This window comes from Streptopelia decaocto, assembly GCF_964273445.1.
Source record: "Streptopelia decaocto genome assembly, chromosome: 1".
Classification (NCBI taxonomy): domain Eukaryota; kingdom Metazoa; phylum Chordata; class Aves; order Columbiformes; family Columbidae; genus Streptopelia; species Streptopelia decaocto.
The window spans coordinates 151,693,547-151,708,232 of NC_138663.1; the positions used below are offsets into that span (position 1 = coordinate 151,693,547).

Below are 14,686 nucleotides of genomic sequence, written 5' to 3' on the forward strand. Positions count from 1 at the left end.
TTAAAAATCATGGGTTTAGATTTTGTGGATGACCTTCATTCTTCACAAGACACTAGTTATTACCATGTTTATGAATTTGGGTTTAAGGTGCCCTCAAAATTATGTCTTCAAAATACTTCATTTACTCACCTATTCTTGCATTCTAGAAGACAAATAAAAATTATTACCTTCAATCAGAAATACCTCTTCCAGATCTAGGTCTCAGACAACAAACTACACAATGGTAAGATTGCCATTTGGTATAAATTGATATAATTACATCTCCTTTAATGGAATATTGCTTTTGAACACGTCAGATTATGTCTTGCTCTCCTTGCAAGGATTTAAGGTATCGTGGCACATATCAATGCATTGCTCTATGAGAAGACTGGTGATGTTATTGTATAGCAGACAATAAAGCTAAAAGGGCCAGTGTGATGACCTATCACTTTGCAATCTACTCAGTACATCATTCTCACTAATGCCCTGCCTAACTTGCTCAGGAGACTCTGAAATGTTTTGCTGCACTTTTAAAATTCACAAATAATATATCACAAAATATTATAACTTCCCTGCTTTCAAGAAGCAAGAAAAAGAGACGATAGACAGAGAAAAAAAAGAACACCAAAAAGCTTCTGGACAAAGGGAGTTCAGATATGCAATGGTGAGTCCCATAGAAGATCCACAAACATAAACAACATATCTGTGCAATACAGCCTCAGCTAATAGTACAAATTTGACCAAAAGCTTATAATAGTTTATTAATAATGGCTTTATGCCAGTTGCAGAAGGATAGATATTATTTGACAAAGCCATGCTATTAGCATGAACATAAACTTCCTTGCCTGAAAAAAAAAAAGGTATCTCTTCAGAATGACCTTCAAGCAAAGTCGATTGTCTGGATGATTTAGTAATAATTAAGTACTCTAAAGCCATTTTTGACCTAAAGTCCACGATGAGAGTATTTCATTCTCAATGAATGCCGCCCTGAGTAGAACTGCAGAGTTCAAGATCTGCAGTTAAGTGGAACTTCTAATAAGAATTTCTTCTAAGAACAACTTTATACTGGAATCAGAGGAAAATCTATAATTAAAATAGGCTTTGAACATACTTTTCCACCATCATTTCTATGATTATCATAAGAATTCATTATCATTGTGTTCCATATCTTCCTTCCTAATATTTCCTATTCAAATTGATGTTTTACCATCTTTTTAAAGTTACTTTAAAACAAAAAATAATCAGAATGTTAGCTCTTTTTAACATTCTACTTTCAAAAAACTGAAAACTTAGAGATTCTTTATTTTCTATTGACTCTATATAGCTTACATGTTGTAATTTGTCTATTTTAAAACATTCGGTCCATAAAGGAGAATAAAGTTAGTCAATGAAAAGGAGGAAGGAGAAGAAAGTCAAGAAAAGAGGAAGAAGGGGAAGAGGAAGAAGAAGAAAAAGAGGGTGGTCTAATACTGTACCTGCACATGACACTGTCTAACCAGTTAGTACAATTACTTAAAATCTAAGCTGCATGACTGCATATGCATAGTTAAAACTGAAGATTGGTGCCATTTAAGCCATTTTAAAGAGAGTATGAAATGGTAAATCGTAGCATTCTAGTGACTTATTTCTTCTTGCAACACAGTAAGAGATGTCTCTACATACAGCCTACATGTTCTCCTTCAGAGCATGAATTTTTCTCTGCTGTTCCTTGAGCAGTGACAGAAGACAGGATGGGAACCCCATCATGGAAAAGACAAGACTGAGCTGAAAAAGTTAAACCCAGAAAACACAGTGTTGAATCCTGAGTGATGAAATACCAAGAAACACCCAAAAAGTGCAAAAATAAAGACAAGGTATAGCACACTAGCAGATAATTATTTGGGATTTCTGAACAACATGGTTTTTGTCATAGAAATCCTGAAATTCTCATCAGCTCAGTGAAAGGCTCAATTTACTTATCAGTTCACATAATCCACTGAGGTTATCCTGAAGTCCAACAGTTCCGAAGGTTTGCCACAAACTGGCAGGGGAAGCCTAACACAGATATCTTCTTTCAGGACCTGAGCAACTGGACCTCACAGCCTCCATTGCTAAGCAGTGTCTCAGACACAAGACATGTGAACCTCTGTCTCTAAGGCAGTAATTCATAAATTCTTCTTTGACCAAGGGAACTAAAATGCAAGCAGAGCAAAGCACTGGGTACAGTTCGGCAACTTGGTGAACCACACAAAGAAGAAAGAGAGAGGAAAAAAGAATTTTAACTTCTAATCCAATTTACAAAACACTAACAGTAGAGTCAGTAAAGGAGGATGTTACCAAAATAAAATTGTTCAGAATGAGTGAAATAGAGCATCTTACTACCTCATTTTTACCTGAACATGCCTGAACAGCTGTAATCTTGTACTTCACTGAGCAAGAAATATAAGCTCACCTCATTATTCTAGATGGATCCTTGATCACTATCATTATTTTTAAAAATTTATATTCCAAATGGCTTTTATATGTCTTCCTTGAGCACTGAGTGAGGTGAATGATGTGAAAGTCAGCCAGGATCCATTTTATTAATTGATGCAAAGAGATTAGTTTCTAGATATTAAGCTTGTACGACCAGGCTCCCTCTGCCCCAGAGAGTTTCTGAGCCCTATTGTTCTACACTGGTAACAGAGCACACACTGATACTTACTTTTTTTGTTATTCCACTGAATACCAAAACATAACAAATTAATATGTTCCTGCCAAACTGCTTTTTGTATATCTTGGGTGGAATTGTCCTCATTTTAAATAAGATATCAAAATGCTAAATGCTGGAAAGAAACAGCCATCTGCAGACAGTTTCTACTTTCATGGTTATTTTACTGTTTTCTTTCTTCCAGGAAAAGTATATTTGAGGATACTTTACCTCTGTGTACAATTTGGGCTGCAAATTGGAAACTTGGAACTCTTCCACAACACAGTTTGTGCCACTGTCTTGACTTAAAATAAAGCTAGAATTTCAAAATCTAGCCCACTGAGAATGATTCTGAAAATGTTAATGCAAAATATATGGGTAAACTTTTTCAGGAGTCTAAAATGCATGTTATGCAAGGCTTTCTCTTTTAAAGATAAGGTAAAACTGATTTCTGTCTCTCTACTCAAAGAGCTTCAGAAATTGAGCCAACACTGCAGGCAAATTCAGCAGAAACACTGCAGCTGGAGTTGGCAAATCTGCTGAAATCACATATATCATTTCATAATTATATTGGTGGTGCCTGTTTTTCCAGCATTTAATAGCATCTGACCTTATTAATTTCAATTTTTATTATATATTCATTGACAGTAGCTGTCACAGCTTCCACTTAAGAACCAGAATTTCCACAAGATTTGTCTTCTGATCAACAGCCTTTGGTGACTGAGGGGTTCACCTAGCAGCTGTCAACTTTTACTTTGATTACACAGAAGCAGAACCAGTAAATCCAAAAAGGACAGCAATAGAAATACTGATTAAGCTTTGTATCCCAGCAAAAAATGCTCTTGCCAAATATGACCTTTCCTTAGCTATTGTCTTTCTTTAGCCATCGTAAGAGTTCAAATGTGACTCAGAAATATATGGTAAAGAACAGTCATAGTAATCCCTAATTAGATATTAATAGAAATTTATTCAAATTCATCCGATTAAGAAAGCAATGCTTCTGTCTATATTACTGATAGAATATCCAAGTTTTCCAATATTCTATCACTTCACCACGAAGGCCCCTGATTCAAACATTCTGTCTTTTTATTAGCCAGTGAAGAAAAGGGTTTTAATTTTTTCATTAATTATTTTTTTTAACTCCGACCACATTATCTATATGATAAGGACGACCATAAAAGTAAATGCATGAAAACTTCAGGGAGGGTGGTGGAGGGTAGCAATTCACTCCCTTTTGGGAATTTAATTTGGGATCCGGGCCACAAATTCTCTTTGATTTTGCACAGTGCTTTCAGATCTACCATTAATATCCTTTACTTAAGCCAGGTAAGCCCAGGAGAACTGCATAGTACATTCAGCTCTAGAAAAACAAGATTTCCTTGCCTCACTACCATAAACCACTTTGCAGCCCAACTAAGCCAAGCCGTGAACCACAGAGCTGCGTCCATGGAAACTCAGTCCATCAGAAGGACTCCAAGACACAAACTGAAGGTGAAAATCTTACACTTACGGGTAAACCTCTCACAGGCACCTGTCTGGTGATACATCTTTGAGTCTTGTTGTTCTTGGATTGATAGATCCTAGGGTCACACTTAGCAACTGTATCAGGATAGCAGGATACCTTCTGTTTTGCATCTGTGGGCCTATTTCTCCCCCTTTGGGGCTGCATAGTCAAATTGCTAGTTAGCATGACTGAAATGGGGAGGAAATCCTCCCCTTCAAAAGAGAAAACCTGTGTGCAAATCGAGAGTCCTTACTAGTATTTAATATTTACAAACAAGGACACAGTAGAGCAGGACAGAATAAAGCAAAAATGACTTAGATTTTCATTCCTTACAAAACATTCAAGAAAAAATTGTAGGCAAATTTCATTTTTCTCAGGTGCATCTTTCATTGAGTTACGAGATGCAAACTGTCTGTTTCTCCATCTGAGTTTTTCTGTTCTCAGCTGTCAGAGTTATGGGAAGATCTTTGATCTTTGGGGCAAGCCATGGGGAAGCTAAACTTTTTCAGCCCAGTGAATAAGGAACAAGTCCTTCATCTTTCCCGGGGTTTGGTTCCTGATTTTTCTGCCCTCCACATTTCAATATAATCAGTATAGTATTAAACAAATGCACTAATTCCATACTTAAAAAAAAAAAAAAAAAAAGAGCCTCAAAATAAAGGAACATCATCCTTATTCACTGTAATAGAAGCTGCATTTTATCCCTGGGCTTCAGAGTACGGTGGCTCCTTCCAGATGTGAAAGTGGAGGCCCTATGACTTGGTATGTATTTCCGTACTCAAAGGCAATCAGCAAAACTTCTTTGTATTTCAGATCCTACTCCTGCTCTTGATCCTTCCTTAATTATGAGGTTTTAACTAAGCCTCTAACTAGGCATCTCTTTACACTTGCTGTGTGGTTTTTTGTTTGTTTGTTTCTTTTTCCTTCTTGGTTCCAGGACAGCTTAGAACAGAGTCTGTTCACATACACACCAGTATTATTGTAGTCTGTTGTTATCACTACTGACATTTTATATTTCACCTGTTTACATTACATTTGTATTTGTTTGGGATTGAGGGATCCTAAGTAAAAATTAATTTGATGGCATTTTTTCTCTCTCTTGCAAATTGAAGAATAACCACTACCTCAAACAGAAAGGTTTAGTCTCTTGTGCAGCTTCCTGATTGTTGTACAAGAAGCAGCTCTTCAAAAGTCATCGCACTCAGTGCCTGTGCTCAAAGTCTGGCCCAAATACCGGTGCAACTCTTGTTGCACACCTAGGGGCTGGAAATCACATTCTGAACCACACAGAAGAAGTAGAAGAGACATGATGGAGGAAAACTAATTGCAGAAATAGAGAAGATACTACTTCCCCAAGTATTAAAACACTAGAAATGCCAGTTTGACAACAAAGGAAATACAAAGTTGAAAAGTGAGAAACTCTGTCAACTTCAGGTCTATAAGCATGTATGGAAATCAGACAAATAATTCTCATTCCCCTCAAGGAATAGCAGGACAAGATGAGAGTTAGGCTGAACAGCCAACAAAAAACATCCAGTTTACAAGAATATCACCAAAGTAATTATCTGTTTTCCAAAACTATCCTGTTAGTCACTGAGGCAATACAGAGATGTAGTACAAGTGTCAGTTCTTTACAAGTGTTTTTGAAAAGGTAACTCATAATCTCTGAATTCAGTAATTTTTCCGTTATTGTTACTTGTAGTCCATTGGTTAAAAAAATACAGCTTTAAGAACTGATGGTACTTTTGAACTGCAATCTAATATATCACTTCTGCTTAAAAAAAAAGTGTGCCTTTCCACCAATAACAGAATAAATAGCCACACGCATGTACTATCTGAAATGAAAAGAATTATCCAAATCCACTAGGTATGAATATGAGGGTTAACTGGTCATCATGAGTAAAGGGAAGAATACACATGTTCTGCTGTTACAAAGTAGGACAGGCTTTGGCCTGTGTAACAGGAATGGCTACTGTAAAAAGCCTTACGGTGCCAATAGTTTCTTGCAGTACTGCTGGGACAAGAGCTCTGTGTTCCTCTTTGCACACAAATCTAAAAATCAGTAGTGTCAAGAGACGTATGCAAAGTGATTGTTTCTAACTTCTGAGTAGGTTCAACATATATTCACAGGGATTATTATAAAATGGACTTCATTTTCAGTGACACTGTGCTAGCCCCACCACTGCTGAATTTATTTTACATATAATAATACAATTATTAGGACCCAGTGCAAATAGGTAAAAAGACCAGTGCTCAGCTTCAAAGAAGCTATAAGATAATTTATTGTGGAGGAAAAAGGATAAAGATGGACAATAACAAAACTAGAACGCTTTAAAATGCTAGCATAAATGTTGATGGCATCATATTGTTGGGTTTTGTTACTATTCTTGTTTTACTATAATTACTGCAAATAAATATTTATTGTGAGACATCAGATGCCCTCTGTTTTTACTTTGAGGTAAAAGTTTTAGGGTTTTTTACTTATAAGTAAAAATTTGTCTTTGAGAGGTACTTGAAGGAGTAGTGGAAAAAGACTGAAATTATATTTGAATCTTCAAATATTGTTTCAGCATATTTTAAATAAAGCTTCTCCAAAAAAGACGAACACTGGACTCACGCCTACACTGTTAAAGTGAACACACATGGTACCTACCATTCTCTGGCACTGAAGCCAGGTGAACAAAATGATCTTTGTTCATATGGTTACTTTCTTTTATCCTCCAAAAGAGAGGAGCTACCCCCACACTGTCCACCAGGATTGATCACAGGCCTGTGCTGATCCCCAACCTGTATCTGGGAAGTGCAGTGTGAAAAGCTAGGTGGCAAGGACAAAATCCCTGCCAGGAACCACTGTAAGGATTTAACAGTAGAAAAGATTTTGGGTTTGTGCTCATGTAATAATCCTTTGAAGTGTTCAATTCAGTAGTACGGCATCGGCTGTACAGAGGTTGCCCCTAGCACTTCAGAATACGAAAGCAGCCAGCTTTTCCAAATCTCCCGTTCTCTACATTTTCTCAACCAGCCTGAACTTCTGGATTCATGCTGTGCAATTAATATTGTGGTAGGACAGAGATGGCTTACTTTTGAAACACGTAGGATTAGAAACTCCTATACACCTGAACTTTTTGAATATTTATAAAATTGCCGGAGAAAATATGATCCTGTTCAAGCAGTAATTTAACATTCACAGCTTTTTCCAAAGAGGCAATTGAAAGGTTAATACATAGGCCAGATCATGACTTATTGACATATCAGTCAAGGAGTAGAATGTGCAGAGAGGAGGAACATGTGTTGAATGCATGAGGATGCTAGCTGAACATCTCTAGGACAAGATGGTGCTCTTTCTTTGCTGAAACATTTGAGAATGTGTGCCAAAACCCCAAAACTGATTTGGGGATGGAGGAAAAGAGCTTGCCTTCAGCCAGAAGCGGTGACATATATTTTTTTCTCTTTTCACAGTAATTCAAAATTCAATTCTAACAAAAACAAAAAAAATGGACTTGTAGTATAAGCATTAATAACTCATCACCATACAGAAACACATCCTAGTATATGAAATACAAATACTGAACCCATGATACCTATACTGATAAACCTGAAAAATTAAACTATTTCTTCTGCTGCTTTTTAATTAACTGGACACAACATACAATATTTTGTATTTTATAAATTGTATTAATAGCATAAATTAGAAAAATATAACTATTAAGTTATATTTTTTAAAAAATTGAATACATTTCACTGATGATATTTATAAATATATTTCCACAAAGTTCATTATTCCTTCCCTTGCTGGCAGATATGATTTTTCCTCTGAAGAAAGTCTGAAAGGTTCATCAGCAAAACAAAACTGCAAGTGCTACCAGAACATGACAGAAGGCTTTGTACTGTAGGTAAGAAAAACTTTCTATGAAACTTAGAAGAATTTACCTTGACAAGAAATCTGTGAAAGAGAGACGTACTGGATACCCATGTCGTATGATTTTGACCATGTCTAGGACACCAATATACTGCAGTTGAGCAGACACATAAAAATTGTCAAAAGTATCTGGCAACTTGGAGTTATTCGGCTTTATACAATGAACAGAATGTGGCGTGCAGTTCTGCAGCTTCCCAATAATATCTGTGAGGGATTTCTGTGAGGAAAAAAATCAGTTATCAACCATTATTTTGCATCAAAGGCAATTGCTCAACACATATGCTATTCTTAACTTTTCAACATCATTTTCTCAAAAGGCTTCACCTGGCCATGCAAGGGGATTTCTCAAGTATATGATTTTTCTTTCTTCCATTGCAATCTTTAGTGAACAATCCTGCCTTTAAAATGTTTGAGGGTTTCTGGGGATTTTTTTGTAAATTTATGTCCAGAAGGTGTTTACTAACCCTGAGCTGTATCGCCAGAGTGGTTGGACCCCCTCGTTCCAGTCTCTGAAGAAATGAGGATGTTCCTTTCTTTTTCAACAGCTGCGGGGTAGAAAAGCACACACACAATACCTTTAGCTCAAGATGGGTGGTAAACCTTCATTTTCAATGTTACACAATTTATTAACAAAAGCAAACATTTATGCAAATACTGTGTCATAGACAACGATTTGAGTTTCAGAAATAATTGGGAAAGTGGATAAATAGCCTCAAGGATCTGCAGAGCCATGACTAGCAAGAAAGTTTTGATTTCAAAAGCAGCTGGAAAGATACAATACCTTTCCCAAATAACTGGGCAAAGCAATATGATCTGGAACTCCATTGCACAAGCAGAACTTCTGCAGTTAGTATTCCATAAGTCTGCCTATATGTAGCATAATTCTGTAACTCTCTGAAAAGGTTTATTATGTGTTTGACATATGCTTAAGTGAATAAATGTAAGCATAGATGATTAAAAAATCTTGAAAGCAACAATATTAATAGCAAAACCTCCTCCTTTTTTCTTTCTGCACAAGTGAACGTAGTTAACCTTTTTATTTTATGTTTTTAACCCATTTTCACCATTATAGATATAAATTATCAATACCTTCATATCTCATTTAGAACCAATGTTATCCTATACATCAGAGTTGGGAGTGGGGATAAAAGTGGTTGCAGAGATTAGGGGTTTTTTGTTAAACTTTCTACAGGTAAGCTGGCAAACTTATTGCAATCCAGGATTTGGCCAAAGCTCTGCATCAATAACAGCCTTTTCACCTCTGACTTTTTTCATTGCCTTTCTGCAGTCCACTTACCCATAAAACTCCCTTTCTATCAAGTCAGCATGTCCTGGCCTACTCCTGTCTTTTTCTAGTTGCATCAAGAAAGTGAACACTGCCTCTGCTTGACTCACTCAAGCCAAACTCCATTAAAAATATTGCAGTGCAAGCAATTCTCTATCCACTAAGCTAAACTTTGGAGCTCTTTTTTATTTCAAATCTCACTAACTAGGATGCAATAAGATTTTAAAGGCAAATTCGTACCTAACTTGAAGAAAGAAAAGTAAGAGAGATCTTTCTGTTCTAGGTCTTCTCATAAAAAGAACCACTAGCATGCCAATGACGTTTCTCAGTTAAAGTTTAAAAAATGATTGAAGAATATAGCTAAAATAGAGTTTTCTCCTCTTGACAGATAATACACTCATCCCTTCCACCCAACAGATTAGGTGACTAGATCAAGATCATTTCTTGAGTTAGTGGAAGAGCCAGGAACAATGTTTTTGATGCTGAAGTTCCTGCCTACTGTCATGGGTTTCATAATTCTTCCCACGGAAAATAACTGTTTGGTTCAGAATGAGGCAAAGAAAAGAAAGGAAACAAGGCAATGACAAAAAATTAATTCAGTCTCCAAACTTGGACATCTTCAGCTATGGGCTAAGGAACAAGACTACATCACCTAAGCTGTACTTCTCTCTTACCCTCTAATACACAGTTTTACATCACAAAATCTTGTACTTCTAATCTACAGGGGGAAAAAGAAAAGTAACTTGATAATCTCTGTTGAGAAACTAAAACCTCCTCCTGAAAACTTTCTCTTTACCAGAAGAACGTTTTAAAGCTTTAACCATAAGACATACCAAATCTTTGCAATAGATGAGTTTTTCAACTAACAATGAAGCAAAGTGTTCATAAAGAGAAATAACATTAAGTCAATGGAAAGAAAAGCCTCTTGTTAGTGATGTGCATTCATGTGACTAGAGTTCTGTTGTATGAACTCTGAAACCCACTGATTCTTCCAAAGGAAGTAAGGGGAATACAACAGGCCCAAAGTATGCAGTAAGAAAAGGTTACACAAAAACAAGGGAGCAAGAGCTGATGTGAGCAAAAGAGAGTTGTGAGAGCATCAACGAAGATATACTTTATTTTATTTGAAAAGGGGACACAGTCTTCATATTTCACAGAGACTTGAGCTTCCTATGACCCCTTAGGTACTCCAGAATTCTGGCCAACTATTAGATCTTTTCATGTCTATCTTAGGATGGATGAACTTTTCTCTTAGACCCTACTACAAGAAGTAGTGAGCTCAAAAAGGTGAGCCATCCTTAGCTGTCATGGCATGCTCAAGATCAAGGAAAGAGTAATTTATAGAAAGGTAAACAGGTAGATACATGTCCATACACAGAGAAATCTATAATTATACAGCCTAGAAAGTAGCTAGGTCTGCAGATGACAAGCTGAAAAGGGAGGGTAAACACAACAACCCCCTGTCTGACCTCTGAAAGTGTCTACTTCTTTTCCCTGGATATGGTGGTGTCTAGATGACTACCCATACACAGCAACATGAGTACCTTCCATTTTGCATTTCTCACTACCTACAGTACTGTAACAGTATGTTACAACTCACATATCATATCTAAAAGGAAGGCCAGTCTGTGATGGATAATTCTTGCTTTAATGTCCCTCTTTGTCCTCCCCCTTTTTTTTTTTTTTTCTTTATTGCCTTTACCTTCAGGATAAACTCCAATAAAAATGCAGTAGTTATGACTTTTCACCATATAGTAATCTTAATTCTAAGCTGATAAGAAAATGCCCCTTATACTGCATTTCCAATTACAATAACAAAACAACAAAAACAACATTATTCCAGCCCATCACAGTGGATTTTCAAAGCTATACTGGGAAAGGGAAGAAATTATTTGGGACAGCACAGTTATAGATGTGGGATTGATCCACAAAAGTGTTTAAGCACTTACCTACTTCCAGCTGCTGCATCAGGTGCCTATTCCAAACTAACAAGTGTCTCTTTTTTTGCCACTGTAACAGCTTAGATACCTAAAGCTCTGCTTTTGTCCTGCAGGGCAGCACAGTACCTTGCTCAAATTAGGCCAACTCACTATCCAGAAATGAAGTGGTGTTATGTCTCACCTGCATAGCTCTTCTCAAAGCCTACCTTGGAGAAGCCAAGCCATCCTTGTCTCTGTGGGCAGAAGGATGAAGTTCTTCACACCTTACATCTAATACCTAAAAGTTTAGAGCATTCTCACTGAATCTTAAATTTCTGATTTAATTTATCACGCTTCCTAAATGACCGTGAATATGTCTTCTGTCTCTGAAGAGAGTAACTCCAGATTAAAAGCTATTCTGGACTTCTGAAGAACCTCATAGGTTCAGAGATCCCAGCTGTGTGGTGTTTCCCCCTGGCTTGATTAGGCTTCTAACTTACACATGCTTTTCATACTTCCTTCCATATATGGTACGAGGATCTTTTCCACAGCCTTAGGAAGCTTCCTCTAGGAAGGTCTTTCTGTCATGGAAAGGCACTTAAAGGTACCTTGTGATGCCTCAGCTGCTTGCTAAATACAGCTTTAAACCAACACCATTCACTTCAGCTTAAGTTTTTCCACTGAGATTACTGACAAGAACAGTAGACCGGAATTAGGCTGCTAGCAGCAGGGGGGCTATAAGGAAAGTCCCCTTGCTATTCTATGGATGTATTTGCATAAAGCCTTCCATAATGACACATGAGAGCAGGCACCTTAATCCCATGACAGAATCAATTTTATGCAGCTGTAAGCCAAAAATAGAGTCATAAGATTCAAGAAGCCGGGTGAGGCAGCTGATGTGTTTTGAGAACTGCTTGCTTCTTTTATAGAAGGAGGAATTCCAAAGCTCTGTCAAGAGTGGACTCAGCAAATCATGTTATTTCTCCTCAAAAGACAGATGTTCCATGTGACATTAACACTCAATTTTCTGATAACCTCCCAAGTTTCATCCCCACTGCCTTTTTTTTTTTTTTTTTAAGCTTTTTTGGCTGACTTAGCTATCAGAAAAAGAGACAAGTTCAGAAATGGGAAGAGTTTGATTGTCTACAACTATCTGAAAGGAGGTTGTAGCATGGAGGGGGTTGGTCTCTTCACCCAAGTAGCAAGTGACAGGACAAGAAGAAATGGCCTCAAGTTGCACCAGGGGAGGTTTAGACTGAATATTAGGAAAAACTTCTTTGTGGAAAGGGTTGTCAGGCATTGGAACAGGCTGCCCAGGGAAGTGGTGGAGTCACCATCCCTGGAGGTGTTTAAAAGGCATTTAGACATGGTTTAGTGCTGGAGTTGGGTTAGGTTACGGTTGGACTTGATGATCCTGAGTGTCTCTTCCAACTGAAATGATTCTATGATTTCAAATCAACAGGGAAAATTTATTTACAAGTGATCATTTAAAACAACATTTGCCAAAAGGTATAGTGTTGATCTTCATATAAAACCACACAAACTATTTTGCAAAACAGAAGTCTTCTCAGGTTAACACAACAAAGACATTGAGGTTTTATTTTTGCACTTCTGTGTCTTTATTTACTTAACTATCCATCATAAAGTCAGCCAAGGAGACAAAAGGAAGAATGTTCCTATACAGCCAAAACCCATTAATATTGCATGCACTGCTAAGCCCTGGAATCACAAAATCATGGAATAATCCAGGCTTGAAGGGACCTCCTCATCTTGCCCAACCTTCTGCTCAGAGAGTCTAAGAAAGAGGTTCTCGAACCAGCATTATTAGTGTTAGTAAATTATAACCTGTTAGTTCTCACTATTGCTTTAGTGTAGATATTAAGTACTACATTGTTGCAATAGTTTGATGGCTACAGAGAATGATGCAGAGAGTAAGGAACTTTCAGAAATTATAAAGTAACTGAGAAAAATCTTCAAGGAGTGAAGAGCAAGAAGAGCCCTAAATTCTTACCTTGCTAAGCTCAATATATCTCTTTGCTTCTCCACTTGCACAGGCTACTGATGGCTTTTTAGTCAGCAAGGCTGCTTTACAGCCTTTGATTTTAAGGGAATGATATGGAGGAACAAGTGATCCAGTTTGTGTCAGCTTGGACTGAAACAATTGATTGATGACTATATTTTCACTGGCTGGGAAAAAAAGAAGAAATTAATGTATGAAGATAAAATACAAGCTAGAAAATTATATATATTGTATTTGAAAGTAAAAAGATGTACAATAGGAGATAGAATTAAATAAGTAATCTTAAAAGAAGTACACAAACTAATAAACTATCGTATTATGTTAGTTATCAAGGAGTATTCAATATCTAAGTACGCCAGGTATCAGTAACATTATTTTTAAATGTATTCAGGTCCTGTGCCGAACAAAACAGGGCAGAAAACAAAACCTTTCAGACTGTGATCTGTCTAAACTTTACTTACATGACAATCACCTCCAAATATTGTTCCATTACAGACTCCCAATTTATCCATCTATTAAAGCAATATAAGAGATGGATTCTGCAGATTTATCTAACATGCAGTATTTAGAAATGATCGAGACACTTGATAGCAATAAATTATAGACACTCACTGCACCAAATAAAAATATTTATATAAAAAACAATATGGGAAGGGATGAAAGGAAAAAAAAAAGCAAGGTGAAGGACAGAACTGGAGCAAACTATGTTCACATTTCTCTACATCAAGACCTCACTTACTAATATTTACAGGAAAAAGACAATGCCATACATATGTTTGATGCAGTGGTGATAATTAGGGCAAAACTAATACACTTCCAAGTGGTGTTTTTAAAAATAAAATTTGAGTGTTAAGACAGATATGATACTTTATAATAATTTCAGTCAAATTATCCTTTATGAGATTATGGTCACAGGCCTTTTAGGATGAACATGATAATTATCTGCAGCTTGTACTGCCACAGAACCAATAAACATTAAAAACCTATTGTGTGATACATTCTTAACCTTTTTTAATTTTTATTACTTTTATTTAAAGTAACTAACAAACTGGCATTATGATCACACCCATAAATAACGTCATTAAGTTTAGCATAACAGGTAGAAATCCTCCATTTGCTCTTTATTAGCTGTCTAAAAGTATATTACCAGATGCTTAAAAGCAACAGAGTTGTTTCCCTTTTTCTGTGGAGATTACTATTCCTGAACAGGAATAATAAAATTATGAGGAAGCTAGTAAAGCAGATACTTGAAACTGTTTCAGCACAATCAGTGAACCACCATAAATGTAATCTGTAGCATTAGGAAAGGCATTTAAATTATGTCTTTCAAATTAAAACAGATAAAACTATATCAATAATCTCTCCTGATTTGTTTGTTGGATAGGTATGTTC

At 36.5% G+C, this 14,686-nt stretch overlaps 1 protein-coding gene across 1 annotated transcript in view; it reads right to left on the bottom strand.

The window, feature by feature from the left end:
- Window positions 1–14,686, bottom strand: part of MYO16 (myosin XVI) — a 379,702-nt gene that overhangs the window by 76,471 nt on the left and 288,545 nt on the right. Inside the window, exons 25-27 of the mRNA XM_082054681.1 lie at window positions 13,286–13,461; window positions 8,535–8,615; window positions 8,082–8,287 (exon numbers count right to left, since the gene is read on the bottom strand). Of these exons, the coding sequence (XP_081910807.1) occupies window positions 8,082–8,287; window positions 8,535–8,615; window positions 13,286–13,461 (463 nt within the window). The remainder of the gene's footprint in view (window positions 1–8,081; window positions 8,288–8,534; window positions 8,616–13,285; window positions 13,462–14,686) is intronic.